At 35.2% G+C, this 16486-nt stretch overlaps 1 protein-coding gene across 5 annotated transcripts in view; it reads left to right on the top strand.

The window, feature by feature from the left end:
• roq (RING finger and CCCH-type zinc finger domain-containing protein roquin) overlaps positions 1–16486 on the top strand; it is a 40489-nt gene that overhangs the window by 1743 nt on the left and 22260 nt on the right. For 4 of the 5 annotated variants that reach the window (XR_016195742.1, XM_089255289.1, XM_089255292.1 and 1 more), the window contains exons 2-11: positions 3682–4141; positions 6009–6242; positions 8988–9163; positions 9894–10094; positions 10226–10358; positions 11587–11818; positions 13065–13193; positions 13300–13382; positions 14556–14731; positions 14868–14993. Coding sequence is in view for 4 of the 5 variants with exons in the window: in XM_089255289.1 (XP_089111415.1) it covers positions 3793–4141; positions 6009–6242; positions 8988–9163; positions 9894–10094; positions 10226–10358; positions 11587–11818; positions 13065–13193; positions 13300–13382; positions 14556–14731; positions 14868–14993 (1839 nt within the window). In the remaining variant the exon portion in view is untranslated. The remainder of the gene's footprint in view (positions 1–3681; positions 4142–6008; positions 6243–8987; positions 9164–9893; positions 10095–10225; positions 10359–11586; positions 11819–13064; positions 13194–13299; positions 13383–14555; positions 14732–14867; positions 14994–16486) is intronic. The other variant, XM_089255290.1, reaches the window with a different exon arrangement.

The raw sequence follows: 16486 nt of genomic DNA on the forward strand, positions 1-16486 counted from the left end.
ATATTGAACCTAATGGAGTTTTTATCTACAATTAGGTTCTTGACTTTAAATCACCAATGCTGATATACACTAGGGCCCACAAAGCAGAATGTTTTGCATTGTTCTGCACCGCCTGAATGGAAATGTTCTCCCCTAAAAATTCTCAGTGTTTTCTACACTTTTTCTTGAAATTCTTTCAGATTGTTCTGCAGTAGCACTGATTGTTCTGCAACATACGTCGCAATTCGGCATATTCTGCTTTGGGGACTTGGGCAGTTTTTCCTCAAATGGCCCCATTGTGGTCCTGGGATATTCTAAGGGTGCCACAGGCAGAGCTGGACATATCTATGGCCCGACATGCCCAGGACATGTAAAAATTATAATCAGGCATGTATTTTTTTCTACTACTTACCTTACCCACGGCATATCGATCAAAGCTCGACAAATCAAAAAATATATATTTAGGTGCCAGGCAATTTTTCCCCAACAAAATCACCAAAATAGGGTATTTTTTTACTTGTCTAGGACTTCAGCTAGCAGCTACATGCTGAAATCCCTCTACATGCTAGCAGACAAACTGGTATAATTTCCATTAATTTTGTGCTGTGCTTCGACTTAAATTAAGTTATTATACATTAAAAATATATATATATTAGGCAGCAATTCAAATTTTTTAGTCATTGTGGTGACCTGGCACGTGGGCTTTTCCAGCCCTGATATAGATGAAGGAAAATCAATAATAATGTTTACCAACATTCTTCGGGTATGTAAAATTTTGATTCGGGTATCCAGTATTTCAAGTTTCATGCCCGACTAGATTTGTGAATTCTTTGAGATTTGTCCAGTCTTCGCCATGAGTGAAAATCAAATAAAATGGGAGCTGTCAAGTGTCTAAGGAGATCACGGAGAGCTGTGAAAAAAAATTCAGATGTGAAGCTTTTAAGCATTGACCCAGACATCTTACAGCAGGGCCCCTAGGCTGGGATCATTCGTGGTCACCAATGTCTGATTTTTCCATGAACAATTTTATAGGGAATTTATATTTTGAAATGACAAAAAAATGATAAGAATTGTCCTAGGCTGGATCCCTAAGACTTGGCTGCGTCATGTCTCGTCGCAGACAATTTTATTAATAAAAATTTTTTTCATTTTAAAAATTCTAAATTTTTCCTAGTAGAACTATTGTGCATCAAGATTGGTTCATTAGCTATCACGATTGGCTTGTCTTTTTAGAAAAAAAAATAGAATCATGCAATGCGCGCGTAGTATGATGTGCCATTGCCAACATTCATTTCATGATTGGAGTGAGTAAGTTGTTAATATGTAAGCTGTTACTTCAAGCTTAGTATGAGGTCCCTGAGAACATCACTTTGTCCGTGGGCCCCATGACGTTGAAACGACCCTGCATAGAATCATTACTGGAGAGAATTTCACTTACCTCTTGCCCAGGGGGTTCATAGAGTGACCTTACTTAATTTTTTTTTTCTCTTTAAATTTATACAAAAAATCATTTCAATAAGTAGAAATTTCCTCATTCCTACATAAGGGGAGGGGAGTGTGAAAAGAAAGTAGGCCTATGCTTCAAAGGGGGCCGGCACAGGTGAAAAGGTTAAGTGATACAGGATTACCTCAACAGCAATATAGGGGTCCCAGAAATAGTATTGTACTGGTTACCCCCCCCCCCCCAACAAGAAGTTTGACACTATTGATGTTAATCACTGCAATGCCATCACTGGTTTTCCCTCCAGACAATGCCTGTGTGTGAAGATGGCCCTCCAGGGTAATCAACTTTTGAATTTTGGAAACAAAGATTGATTGGGTAATGGAAAATTTAGGTAACATATTCAGGACACAAATCTTGCATAGATTAGAGTGTTTTATATTTACGGCTGTATTCACCAACACAGTTTAAACTGCAATCGAAAGGTGAAAGGATTGAAGATTGAAATGGATTGGTTAAATTGAGGGTTTTAATCAATCCGTGCTGATTGCTAATCGTTTAACCTGTGATTGCAGTTTAAACTGTGTTGGTGAATATGGCTATCAGAATGGGAAAATAGGAGGAGTGAGCATCCTTTGTCTGATATCAACAGAAGAAAGACAAATGATAGGAGTAGATAATGAAGAAAAGCCTTAAATTCCCAACATGGTTTTACACGCAATGGGTGCCATCTTCAGAGAATGTATATGTAACTATACTGACAAAGGGGGACAGTTCACCCTCCCAAGAACTGAATAATATGAGAAAACAAACTTGTTCTGTAAAGTATAGAACTGTCCAACAAACCTACACAATAAATTGTCCTGTACACATCACTCTGGATCAGTACATGCTAACGCTCTGACTGCATTGCTATGATTTGAGATCACCTCAAGATGGGAATGTTAAAATTCAAATAGATCAATCTAATTACTCCATTTTGTAAGCAGCCAATCATAATAATGCTCCAAGCTTACATGCAGACACTCTGTTTCATTCTGATCACAGCATTTGTTCAGACATAAATCATCTTTGCTGAGCAGAGTTTTTTTTTGAACCAAGTTAAGTGAGACCCACCAATCGCAATCGGGTTTTCAATTTTTGGTCATGGTTAAAAGAGGTTAAGGATCCTCTGACAGGGTTCCTATTGACCCGAGAAGTCAGGGAAATGAAAAATGGTTGGTAAAATGTAAAATATTTGGCAAAAGTGAGGGAAATATGTAAATATTTGATAAAAGTCAGGGGAGAAGCTCTGCATATGGAGAAAAAAACTCGAAAAACAAAAAAAGCTAAATTTGGAAGGTTAGTATTTGGAATTATATTTCTTTCTTCCAGACTTTTGGTCAGCAAAATAATTAAGCAGATTTTGCTGGGAACCCTGCTTAGAATAAATCAGTGATTCCCAATGTGCGTGTTAATGCCCCCTCAGGGGTGATGGAAAGTTCTAGGGGGACAGTAGAAGCTGTGGATATAGCATAAGATCCTATGGGTTAGATTGCGTTGGGGGCGATGTGAGAAAAAATTTTCTGAAGAAAGGGGCGAGATGAGACAAAAAAGATTGAGAAACTGTGGTCTGAATCAGTGATTCCCAACGTGGGTGTTAATGCCCCCTTGGGGGCGATCAAATGTTCCGGGAGTGGGGAAGCGATAGATGCTACGAGTATAACACAGGATTCTATGGGTTAGATTGGAGGGGCGATGGGGAAAAAATTTCTGGAGAAGGGGGCGATGGGACAAAAATGTCGCGAAAGCAGGGTCTAAATCATAGTTTCCCAACCTTTTTTGTCCCATTGCCCCCTAACGCAATCTAACCCATAGGATCCTATGTTATACCCGTAGCTTCTACCGTCCCCTGGAACTTTCCATCGTCCCCAAGGGGCGTTAATGCCCACTGTTGGGAATCACTGGTCTAAATGAACAATATGAGACCAAAATGACCAAATCTATTTTTTTTTTTATGCTGGCAGACAGGCTGACAAAAATTATAATTGTTTTTGGTTTAATTTTAAAACTGATATTTTATTTGCCATTTTAATCAGGTTCCAGAGATTGGTCAAGCCCTGGTATTTATTTATGTGTTTGTCATAGAAGAAAATAAAAACAATAATCCACAGTTTCATTTCACATCTGATGTGTAAAAAAAATATTTATTAAATAATTAGTATCAAGTCAAATGTATTAAATTTTTTGTTTCATTCTTTTCCCTTCTTTAATACTTTCAGCAGCTTTTCAATGCCAAATACAAGTCTGAGATGCTATTCTTGCTGAGGATGGCTCTAAAATCATATCTTTAACGGTGCTCTTGGTGCTTGGGGAAACGCCTTACCATCAAGATGCCGGTCCAGGCACCACAATGGACTGAGTTTTTATCCTGCCCAATATGTTATAATGAATTTGAGAGCAATTTACGAAGACCGATCAGCCTGGGCTGTGGGCATACTGTCTGCAAGAGCTGTCTCTCGAAGCTACACCGTAAGCAGTGTCCTTTCGACCAGACTACCATCAATTCTGATGTTAATCAGTTGCCGGAGAATTATGCTCTTTTGCAGCTTGTCGGAGCAACGATTCCCAAAGAAGCATCATCTGCAGTGCCTTTGGTGCCAAAGGACGATGCACCTTCTTACCTGGCTGCAAGGAAGTGCATAGAGGAATTGGCCCTCTACTTGAAAACAGTGTCACCTAGTAAGTAGTTAATTACTATAAATAAATTGAAGTATATTTTATTTTTTTGGCATGACCATATACATAAGGGAATTAAGCTGAAAAAAAGAGTTATGATGCCCTTTGAGAAAATTCCTTGCACGCTACTGGCCTATACAAATCAGCATAAGTGTTTATAATTTTTTTTTTGAAGCAAAATTAAACTTTATTCCTCAAGTAGTTCTGGTAATTAAAAAAATATCCCTCAATTCAAAGACGAGAAATTTATTATGCTTAATCATTCTTCAAGTATTATAACTGTGAATCACTTTCTTCCACTTACATGGATGGTGCCAGTAACCTCAATAATAATGTTTTCAAAGTCATTACTCAGGATACTGTAGCGCAGGTCAATAAGACTTATTGTGCCAAATGATGTTTGCAGGTGTCACAAGTTCAGTATCGCTCAGTTCTTATTTTTGCTGAGATGCCCGCATAGCATTATGCTATTGGAAAATTATTGTTAACACACCAGCCTTTCTGCGAGAGACATGAAAAATAAAAAGTCATTCAGAATCAGCTATAAACTTGGTCTAATAAGCACTTGTGTGCCAAAAATGACCAGGGTGTAACAAAAAAAAAAAAAAATGATTGGGAAAACTCTTGTATGTAACATATCAAAAGAATATTCAACAATATATTTTTTACTTATATCACTATGTAAGTTTCAGGAAACAAAAAACACATTCAGTGGTTAATTCACAATTTTTTTAAATTCCTATCTTCTCAATATGGTATTTGAGCTTATACACATTTTCATCAACCGAAACCAAGAATTAGAGCTTCGAGCCTGTTCCTCTTTCTCTAAGCCTATTACCAGAGCAGTTTACGAGGTTTGTTTAAAAAGTATCCAACCATAATTTTTCCTGCATAAACCTATGGAGCTAGGGAGGTGTTGTTTGGTGCATATATGTAGGCGACCCTAGTGCGCTTGCTTGAATGTTTTCCTGCATGCAGAAGCTGCCAGTCCCCCAGCAGACGAAACCTCTGAAGCCAAAATCGTTAGTCAAAATGGAATGAATGGATTCAATGCTGCAAGCCTTGTTTGCAAGTTTTCTATCGTGATTCAGCAATCTGCATCACCAGAATCTCATTTCTGGATGTTGAGGGCTAACGGGAACGTACTTCACTCTCCACTAATGTGGGGCCATCTTTGAAGCGGTAGTACCATTACTTTATAAGTGGGGTGCTATTGTTTTGTGTCTGGTGGCCTGTTGAATCTTGCAGATTGTTTCCACTCGGGAATCACGAGCTTTACGCAAAATTTAATGCATTAGTGTCTAAGTTTTTCTGCCATTTTGTCAAAAAATGAAAATTCGACAGTGCTCACTTAGACTTACTCATCATGGTCTGCCGATGACTGGCAGCTTCTGATAGGCAGGTAAAAATTAAAGCATGTGCACTAGGATCAACTACACACACACCAAACCACACTTCCTCCCACACCTCCCTAGCTTCATTGGTTTATGCACGAAAAATTATGTTTGGATACTTTTTGAACAAACCTCACATGTGTTCACAGAATCTTCTTCAGAGGTAGCTAAGTCCTTGCCTTTCAAAGTTTCGCCAACTTCAAGTAGCTTTTTTTGTGAATGTATCTTATAGATCTAAGTTTAATCACCTGGGAAGATGGCCCAGATAAGGTTTGAAACACAGTTGTCAAATTTTTCCACTGTATATTTATACTTATTGACCATTGCATATTTTTGTTCGATCTGTTAAAGGGTGAATCGGCTTGTGGAATTATGGGCATAGAAAATGTTATTCACACCGTCACCAATCTGGCATCTAGAGTACCCTCTGTTTTTTGCCATCACTTCATGTGTTTCGTTTCCTTCCTTTATTGTAGGTGCATCAAATACTCAGAACAGTCCACTGAGCAGACCAATGCAGAGAAAATTGGTAACTCTCATAAACTGTCAACTGGTCGAAGAAGAAGGCAGAACCAGAGGTATGCGGGCTGCAAGATCACTTGGTGAACGTTCAGTGACTGAGCTTATACTTCAACATCAAAACCCACAGCAACTCTCTGCAAATCTGTGGGCTGCTGTAAGAGCAAGAGGATGCCAGTTCCTTGGGCCAGGTAAGAAAAATGTTTCAATTATGGCCTCAAGCATATCTCATTCCTTGGAGAATTGAGTCTCGGAAAGTTTTCAATTATGCATTTTTAATGAAAATTTGGGTTTATCTGTATTAAGTGTTGTGGGTTGTTTGATCTAATCAGCAGGGCCGCCTTAACCGTTTAAAGGCCAATGTTCCATAAATAGAACATACTTTTTATTTGCAAAAATATCAGATAGAAATTTATTCAAATATTTCCGGTTTTTTATGGTATTTAGAGAAGAGTTCAAAGTATTTTTTTTAAATAAATTCGAAAACTTCAGGTTAATATAAACTTTTTTGACAGAATTTTGAAATTTTACATTTTTGGGTATTTTTCCCCTATTTCGATTAAAATTTACCAAAATTTCAATTTTGAAGTAAATTGAAAATTATTTTGTGTGTTTCTACCACTTAATATATCAATCAAAGTAAATAAATTAGTTTCTTTGTACTGCTAAACATTAAAAAGCCACGCACGTTCAAAAATTCATGTTCCATATGGCCTTTCAAGAGAGCGGGATTCTAGGATATTTAATGTGCTCGAAGAAGTGTAGATTTTGTCGTTCGAACCCCAGGGTGTTGTCATCATTTGACATGGTTATAGGAGCTAATTCTGGGTAATATGACACAGAGGAATGCGCTTTCTGGGGGGATTGTTTATATTGGGTGAGTACGTTTTATTCTTGCATTCTTAGAAATGTATATTTTGTAGAACTGCAGACTAATGAAACCGACAATCTTAGATAGTCTTGTTGTGTTCAGCTGAGTGTAACGATATCAAAATGATATCTCACATGAGAAGAAGCTATAGGATATTTAGAAACTCTTTCAGATTCCGAATTAGAGGATGTAGATACACTCCAATTATGTGCTAATGAAAATGGGAACATCATGGATGAAGATGATATTGTTGAAAATGATCTAGTATCAACAGTTCCAACTGATTTATGCAAACTGCTAGGTAATTTTGCAACAACGAGGATGGGGTGTTAGAAAACTCCTGAAACGTGTTCTTCAAAAGATGTAGAGCAGAAAAAAGGAGCAAAATGTAAGTGCACCCCCCAAAGCAGAATGTTTAGTACTGCGACGAGCCCTCGGCTGACTGGAAATGTTCTGCGCTAAAAATCCCCATACATGTAATCGTGTTTTTTGCACTTTTTCTTAAAATTCTTCCAAATTGTTCTGCAGTAGCGGTAATTGTTCTGCGACGTACGTCACAGATTTCGGCACATTCTGCTTTGGGGAGTGCAACACTCAAGTTTCAAGAAAAGGCAAGACAGTTTTGATCAAAGATGTTTTCCTTCTTTAATCACGGACATTAGAAAAAAAAATTGAATTATCTAAATGCATTTTTATGTTAAAGTAATCGGTATGTGTATTATCGGTATGCGAATTTGAATTTGTAGTAGAAAATAGAAAATTTCTTGTGATAACTGTTATCCAGAAATAAAAAATTGTGAGAATATAGGCGATACCAGTTTCTGCTTTCACCTTGCCCAAAGTGCCAATGTTCCATTTATGGAACATGGTGAAAAACAAGGAAAAAAATTTTTCATCAAATTTCGAAGTTGATCTATGGATAGGCATGCAAAAGGACCTCGAATTCTAAATTTCAAAACAGTAAGTGATTTTGTTCATCGTTCAGCCTTTAAACGGTTAAACAAGATCATCAGACCTCAAGCCAAGTGATTTTCATCATAGTACATACTGTTAGCTGGCACAGTGATATCTGATTAACTAGTCATCCCTCTGTAGGTATTTAAATTCTCTATGTCAAACATAGACAGAGATAGATTTGAAAGGGTGGAGGGGGGAGGGCGATGATAATGATATGAAGGTTAATATTACTACATGACACATACATATTCAGCAATGATGTGAAGGTTGAGGGGAGGAGGCATGATGATGATGATGTCAATTCATATATATATCAGGATTTAAAAAAGGAAAAAAAGGCCCCCAGCTGAATTCCTTAAGAGCCAAGCAAGGTTTTGCTCAAGAAAAGTGGCCACAAATAAGGTTTTTGTGCTTTTTTTGGGACTTGTAACTTAAAAGACTGGTTCATGTTGAAAGACACACTGTAAGGAAATCAGAAAATTTTGTGCTACCCTTAGATTCAAATTAAACGATCATGTAGAAAATTCCAGATGCCAATACAGATTTCCCCTGCCCCCCTCTCATATCTCTGCCCATAATATCAAATCAGTAGTGTGTATTTGATCTGGGTCAGCTCAGCATTACACAAGCTCACTATGCTTTAGATATTGACAAGTACCATCCAAAAAAAAGCCAGATGATTTGGAAATTTTAGGAAAATATCTCTCCAATATCCAATTGAAGTGTTGTGCATTTTAATAGAGCAAGGAACAAATACTCAGTGCAACAATCAGGACACTAGTATATAGATTCCTTTTAAAAACACCAAAAACCTAATCAGAGAATTTCATTTTGAAAAAAAGTTGTAAGTGAAGCTCGGTGAACACATAAGTCTAGTAAAATATGAATTTTTTAACATCAAGAAATCAAAATGATTGAATCCCAAAGTAAGCGTCAAGTTCAGGTTACTTCATACAGAAAATAATTTAAATTTCACTTTTGTTTAAATTTATTTTCTATCGGAAAAAATCAGATGCACACATCATACTCGAATTTATGTACTTGTATATATGATGTTATAAAACATTGTAGATTATAACTTTTTATATTACTTCGGAATATATTTTAGCAATGCAAGAAGAAGTGTTGAAATTGGTGCTGCTTGCTTTGGAAGATGGTTCTGCTCTGTCCCGTAAAGTTTTAGTGATGTTTGTTGTTCAGCGATTGACACCACATTTTCCCCAGGCATCGAAAACCAGCATAGGACACGTGGTGCAACTTTTGTATAGAGCTTCGTGTTTTAAGGTAAAGGTCTGTCTTATACACTCTGTGATGGGATAGGATGATAACATAGTTTAAATCAGCTTCACAATTATATGAAAAGTGGCAATTTATAGCTGAGTTCTACTAAATTATGAGAAATTTTTGAATATTAGAAAATGTGTGTGTGCAAAGAAAATTTTATTCAACCAATAAAAGTTTGTAATATTTGATTTTTTTTATGTACTTGTCTGGTAGGTTTTTTCCCAGTTTTGACCAGGGTTTAACAAATTTAAAAAAATTAGGCATCAGTCAGATTTCTTAAGAGCCAAGCATATTTTTTATTGAAAATAATCGTCCGAAATATTCTAAGTCTTTGTTGTTCTTGGTGACATGTTGGTTGATATTCTGATAATTGTTATTGGTTTTTTTTTTTTGTGCAACGCTACCCTATTTCAATGTAAGCATGCTTTATAGCTTGAGCCACATCTAAACGATACTTAATTCCATCGATATATTTGCTAGTGCGGCTTGCAGTAGTCTTAATTACTTGCAGTCTTCAGATGTCCAATGTTAAGCAGATACAAATTGTGCAGCACTATCTATGCAAGAAATTCAAAATGATTTTATTTGATTTTTTTAAATTAAATTCTTAATCGTGGCGAGCATTGTACTGCAAACTACATTCATGTACCGATGGATTGATTAAAATGTGTATCATAGACTTTTGGCCAGTTAGTTATTATATTGCTTACATGGTTTTATTTACTTTCAGGTTTCAAAGAGAGAAAGTGATTCATCGCTAATGCAGCTAAAAGAAGAATTCCGCACATATGAAACTCTGAGACGGGAACATGATGCTCAAATTGTACAGATAGCAACAGAGGCTGGCCTAAGGATTGCTCCGGAACAGTGGTCTTCTCTACTGTATGGGGATACTGCCCATAAGTCACATATGCAGTCTATCATTGACAAGGTGCAATAAAATTCTTTGTCGGTTTTTATCATGAGCAGTTATTTATTGAGAAATTTATTTGAAGCAAATTGCGACTATCAGGGGAAAATTCTCAGCATATTCAGTTGTCTTTTTTCGTTTGTTTGTTTCAGCTTCAAACACCACAGTCATTCGCTCAAAGTGTTCAAGAGCTTGTGATTGCACTTCAACGAACTGGGGATCCAGGGAACTTGTCAGCTTTGAGACCTCATCTAGAATTACTTGCAGCAATAGATCCCAGTCCAGGTATATTGCATAAGTGCAAAACATTGGTGTGTTATACATGAAACATGATTATTGCATTGTCTTCTGACTTAGAAGAAATCTACAAAGTATTTTGTGTTTAATACTTTTGCTGTCACCTTGGAAGAGGCTTAAATAGATAATCCATTCTATTTTATATTGTATGACAATTGTAATTTTATTGAATTTACTTCACTGTAACAACCAGTGTGGGACTTCAGTGTCTCCTTGGTGGTTTTCATCAATCAAACATATTGTTTTCATTAACCTTATATATAAATAAATTGAAATGTATAGTCGGACCCGCTTATAACAAGCTCATTTTTAACAAAATTTCTCATTGAATCCAGTCATTCACTAAATCTGTTTTCAAGTTTAAAAAAAAATTAAATTTTGGAAATTAAGTGATTATTTATGAGTTTGTCATATCAATACTTGATAAGCAAGTGAATTAAGCGTATGTTATTAGCTTAAGTAAGTATGTGTAAAATTATATCAATAGTTTGACATACAAAATATTCTTTTATATTTTTTTCTAGTTACTTGATTTCTACATAACTTTGCTAGTGAAAAATTTGCTTTTGGACATTTCCCCCAAAAAATAAAGAACGCAATGCATGGGAAAGGAAAAATTCAGCTGATGATTCTCACATTGAAACATATTGAGTTTGTATTAGAAGTTGAACAAGGGCTGTAGTAGCCATTCTTCTAAATTCTAGTCGTTCAGTTGCTTATTTTTATTTTCTATGACATTCCTTTCTTCTAGATAAAGTGTTGATATTATAGCACATAGACAACTAATGTAAAGAGGATGATAAATCCTTTTTTGTCTAACTATGAGATTGAATGTCGTCCCTCATGAAAGAGCATAATCTTAATTATTAAGAGAGCAGGAGAGCAGTAAAACTAACTCAAACATTTTTGTGATTGTTCTTGCATTTTCTCTCATTTTCGTATTTCTTTTTTTCAAGTTCCCATCTTAATTCCTCGGCAAATTCGTAAAAACTTTGCTCACTAAAAGCAGCAGAACTGTCATGCAATTAAAAGTGTTCCAGACGGAATGCACGCACTAATATTGGGCTGGTTATAATGGGTTCGACTGTACATGTATTTTTGGGTTTTTCATATCAAATAGCAGTGAAAGTGTTGAAATCAAAATTAAATTTTATTTTATAATGTTCTCAATGATAATGATAAAAACTAAATCATTGCTTGGTTTTTTTATTTTAAGATGCGCCAGCACCTCAATGGGAAGATTTAAGACATGCCCAGGAGGCTGCAAAAGCTGTGGTTAAAGGTCTAGTCGAATTCGTTCAAGTTTTTGGGAGTCGCAAACATCAAGAAGACAGACAAAATTTGAATGCAAAATACAAAACAAGCATGTGCAGAGATTTAGCTCAAAGTGGTAGTTGCCCTAGAGGAATCAATTGTACATTTGCTCATTCTCAAGAAGAATTGGAGAGGTGTGTAAAATGTTCTTTAAGAATAAAACTATTTAATTGAATGTTTTTAATGAATGCTATTTATATGAATCCTAAGTTATTAGTAACTTATCCTAAGTTGTTAGTTACTTATCCTAAGTTATTAGTTACTTATCCTAAGTTATTATTGTTGCATGCTATTATAAATTTGTCACATACTATAGAACAGCAGTTCCCAACTTGTATATCTCTTTCTCCTAACCAGATCATGGCCCGCCACTCTGTCTCAATGAGATTTTAGCAAGTGGTTGAAGACCGGGGCCATGACGGAAATGTGCGTGTATGTGTTGTGAACCTTGTGTATCGTGAAGCTTGTTTCTGGGTAGTGCTGCCATCAATTTTTATGAGTGTGCAATGGTTAAATAATTGTATCGTTACAAGACTTTTTAACGAGGAGATTAGCACAAATGTGCATTGCATGCCAATTTGTATACCAGTAGAAGCAAATGAAAATTGAATGAAATCAAAGAGTTTTTTTGAAAACAATTAAATTGCATTGTATGGACATTGTTCAATTGTTAAGGTAATTCAACTTTACATTCCCTTACTGTCTGTCTCATCACTCCCCCCATCCTGTAACACTACTCCTAAACACTATTAGACGGGGTGGGACCTGATGTGCTCTGCCACAGAAATTGATTTCAAAAAAGGTTGGGAACTGCTGCTGTAGAATATTATGATTCTTATTTTGATCATTTTTGTCGCATCACATTCATTGTCTGCACACAAGGGCTAATTAGACCAGTACCTACAGTTTATTGCAAATTTTGAATGACAGCATTAAACATTTTGCCTTTTTTATATATCTCACAGAGAGATTGGTGCATTAAGCCCTCGGGGGGAGCGGGGGAGACTCTCTGCCGCAGCAAGGAACATGATCAAAATATTCATTAGTGATGATGATTTCAGAACAGTGGAATGATGTAATGGCTGAAAGATCAATTATAAATTATTAAAGTTTGGAAAACAGTTTTGTAACTGATGATAAAATTTTAATAATTGATAAACATTATCCTATGTGAATTTTGATTATTAAGTTGCAATTCGTAGTAATTCATTTTGCAGATCCAGGATAGATTAATTGGATAAGAACTTTTTGCAGTGACTTTTAACTTCAAATTAAACAAGTTTGACTATAAGAAAGAAAAAAAGACTTCTTATCATTGTTTGTTGAGGTCTGTTTTGCATATTTATTCACAATTTTAAATTCCGTCATATATTGTTACAGGCATAGAGCAAAAAACAAGCGAAACAGTCTTAGCAAAACAGTGAGTTGCAGCAAAAGCTCACCAGTAAGTAGCCCATCGAGCAAAGAAAACAGCCAGCCAGTTTCAAGTGTTTGCAGTCAAGCTGAAAAGTGAATTTATATATATTTATATCATATATATGTGTTTGTTTCTATGCTTAAGAATTTAGTTTTGTTTCGTACTGTATCCCCATTCTATAACTCTACTCTTTTACAGTTTTAGTGTGCCTCAGTCAGTGATTTCACCACCTGATGTATCCACCTCTAGGCATTTATTTGAAAGACAGTTTCTGAAAACTGGTGAGTGTTTAAAAATTGATGAAATAAAAATTTCATTAAAATCTCATGAATTTTTGCTTCTTATTTGTATTAGCACAGTAGAAAATCTTAATTTAGTGTCTTTTTTTTTGGGAGGGTTAGAATGATAATAAAAAGTGAAACTAAACATTTATGTTTGCAAGTTGTGCTGGTTTCATTTTTGTGCCCCATTCCATCTGTCTTCCATTTTCTGAAGTGAAGATGGAAATGCTTGAATTTTCATGTTATGTTAGTATCATGTTGTAAGTCTGCCTGTTTTCTGCAGAAATACTTTTTTAAATTTGAGACTGGCTCGCATTCGTGCCTCGAAGCTAGAAAACCTCAAAAACCAATTTCAACTGGCCACCACTGTGCTGTCAATGGGGTTCAAACCTTGATCCTCAGGATGGGGCAATTTACTACTAATGGGTTGTGCTGGAAGTGTGTGTATCTAGTGTTATAACTGATTTTTTTCAGTGTTGCCATCTATGTTAGAAATTGTGAGTGAAGTGTAATGATTGAATATTATTATCGTTGTAGGCCTGTCGCTCTCTGTGGCGAGACATTTTAACTTGTCTTTTATATTAGAAGAAAGAGTGGCAAATGCCAGAATCTCATGTTATGTAAATATTGTGTTAAAACTCTGACTGCTCTCTGTAGAGAAACGTTTTCAAATTTGGGACTGGTTTGTATTTGCGCTTCAAAATTAGAAAAACACAAAAAACCCATTTCAGCCAACCACCACAGTGCTATCAACACTGTTTGAGCCTGGATTCTTGCAATGTGAATCCATCACAATGTCCAATCCACACAGGACTGCACAATATAATGACTGCAGAACACATTGCTATTACTACTTAACCGCATATGCCATGCACCTTGCCCATATTCCTATATGGCAGGGGGTTCTGAACTTGTGTTCTGCAGTGGAGCTCCACAGAAGGTCAAAAAAATGTTGAACATCAGATTATGCAATCAATCTTTTGATTATTTTTCGCTGGTATGCAGAAAATGGCTGGTGGTACAAAAAAAAAATAATAATTAATCGAATTAACTATTTTTACCTCAAACACACAAAATATTATCAGTATAAATTTGCCTGCAATGAGGAGTGTCAGTGATTTATCTGAATACAAGTTTTTTTTATTTTTTTTTTATTTTTTTTTTTTAATGTAGCAGGTGATCAGCCTCTCATGGTTGCTTGTCAAGTTCCTATAGCAATGCATTGTTCAGGAAGTCAGTCTGGAGCACAGCAGCGCCCAATACCTAGCATATCTGCTGTACCCTACTATCAATTGTCATCACAGTCTCCACAACCCCTCAGCCCTGATGTGCCTTCATATCAACCAGTGGTATTGTTTTTACCTAAATATCGTTATTGATTGTGGTATATTTTTTTAATGCCTTATGTATAAATTTTATGCTCAATGTGCCACATAGAATTGTTCACCAAATTTTTTAGCGATAGAAAATTTCTGTTTATTTCAGGCTTTATCTCATCAAAGTCTAAGTCAGCTTCACCAAAGAAAAAGGGAGCTACTGTCTGAAATAGAGAAAGCTAAAATATTGAAATCCCCTTGTGCCACCTCTAGGTGTAAAGGCGATGAAAAAATGGTATTTTATATTTTAATTTCTTGCTTTAATTTTTTTTTTCCTCAAAATTAATTTCTGTTACTATTGCTAGGGAAATCTGTTAGTGAAATCAACATGAGTGTGATGAAGCATTTGATTGATGTTTTTTTTTTTTTTTGTTATTATGATTAGTGATACAGTTGAACCCCCTTCAAATTGAATTTTCAAAATCTTGAAATAATTTTAATCATCTTCATAAATATATTCACTAAGTTTTAAATCTTGAATTTTTAATAACTTAAAGTGCAGTGAAATCTGTGTTAAATGGAACATCAAAAAACTGAAATGATATTCTGTTTTATGAAAGTGCACATCAAAGTACTAATCTTTGAATAGACTATCTTTTTGATTCTATTCAAGACTGGTTTCCCTCAGACGTCTCATACAGTGTTCATCTTAGACAGGTTTCACTGCACTATCAAATGCCAGAAGCACTTGGAGGTATTTAAGTTTGACTGTATTTAACACCCATTGTATATTCATTAACTTTCTTGAATATATAAATTGATGTAATCATGAAATAGATTTAACATCCTAATTAACATGATATTTCAAAATCAAATAACATATTGTGCAATAAAGTTTCATTTTAATTATCTGTATTCAGTTCCTACTGGTAGAGAAAATGCATAACTAATTCATCATATATTGTAGGTGAACATTAGGTTAAAGAAAAAATTCTTCTTTTGAACCCCACGGTTTCATTCAAAAAAACTGTTCGATCTATGGTATGTCTATGGTTTAAATATGCAAAATCTTTGAAAATTTGCAAAAATAAAAACCAAAACTAATTTAATATATTATGTCATGGGTTTCTAACTGGTGTTGCTCGGGTTCCATGACTACTTCTTTGGAGTTCCGCTGGATAAAATGCCATAGAACCCTTAAAAATCTTGGAATCTGGAGAGCTTTCAAACTCACAAAACTGTTCTTTATTTTGAATTTTTAACGAGATAGTGTTGTTTATTAAAAATCCAGACCACTCTTATGACTAAACAACTTAGGAAGGGCAATATTGCATTTTTTCACATCAAATTTTTGAACCAGAAGCTCCAGCAGTTCATGAATGTCATTTTCCGTTTCATCAGGAAATCATATGTTGTAAAAACGATATTTTTTTGCGGGAATTTTTTATCCACTAAATTTGATTATCAATATATACTATTATTTGATTGTTACAATATATATGTTATCATCTAAATCCAAAGTCTGGACATTTCTTAAAGTGGTTGGTTATTTCTCACATTATCAAGACCTCAGATTCAGACACTAAGCACTTCGCAGAGTACCTAGACTTATTACAATGACCGTAACGTATACATAAAATGCTGTGCTTATTTATATGGCAAATGTTAAGATCATTTGAAAAATTAACTAAATTGAAAAAAAATCATTCCTTAAAACTGAACAATAAAGGAAAACTATATTTAAAAACTATTCTATAAAAAATAGTTTCAACAAAAAAAGTAACAATA

The sequence above is a fragment of the Pholcus phalangioides genome, unplaced genomic scaffold (assembly GCF_987345545.1).
Source record: "Pholcus phalangioides strain wild (caught in Gottingen) unplaced genomic scaffold, Ppha-v1.0 ptg000042l_1, whole genome shotgun sequence".
NCBI lineage: Eukaryota > Metazoa > Arthropoda > Arachnida > Araneae > Pholcidae > Pholcus > Pholcus phalangioides.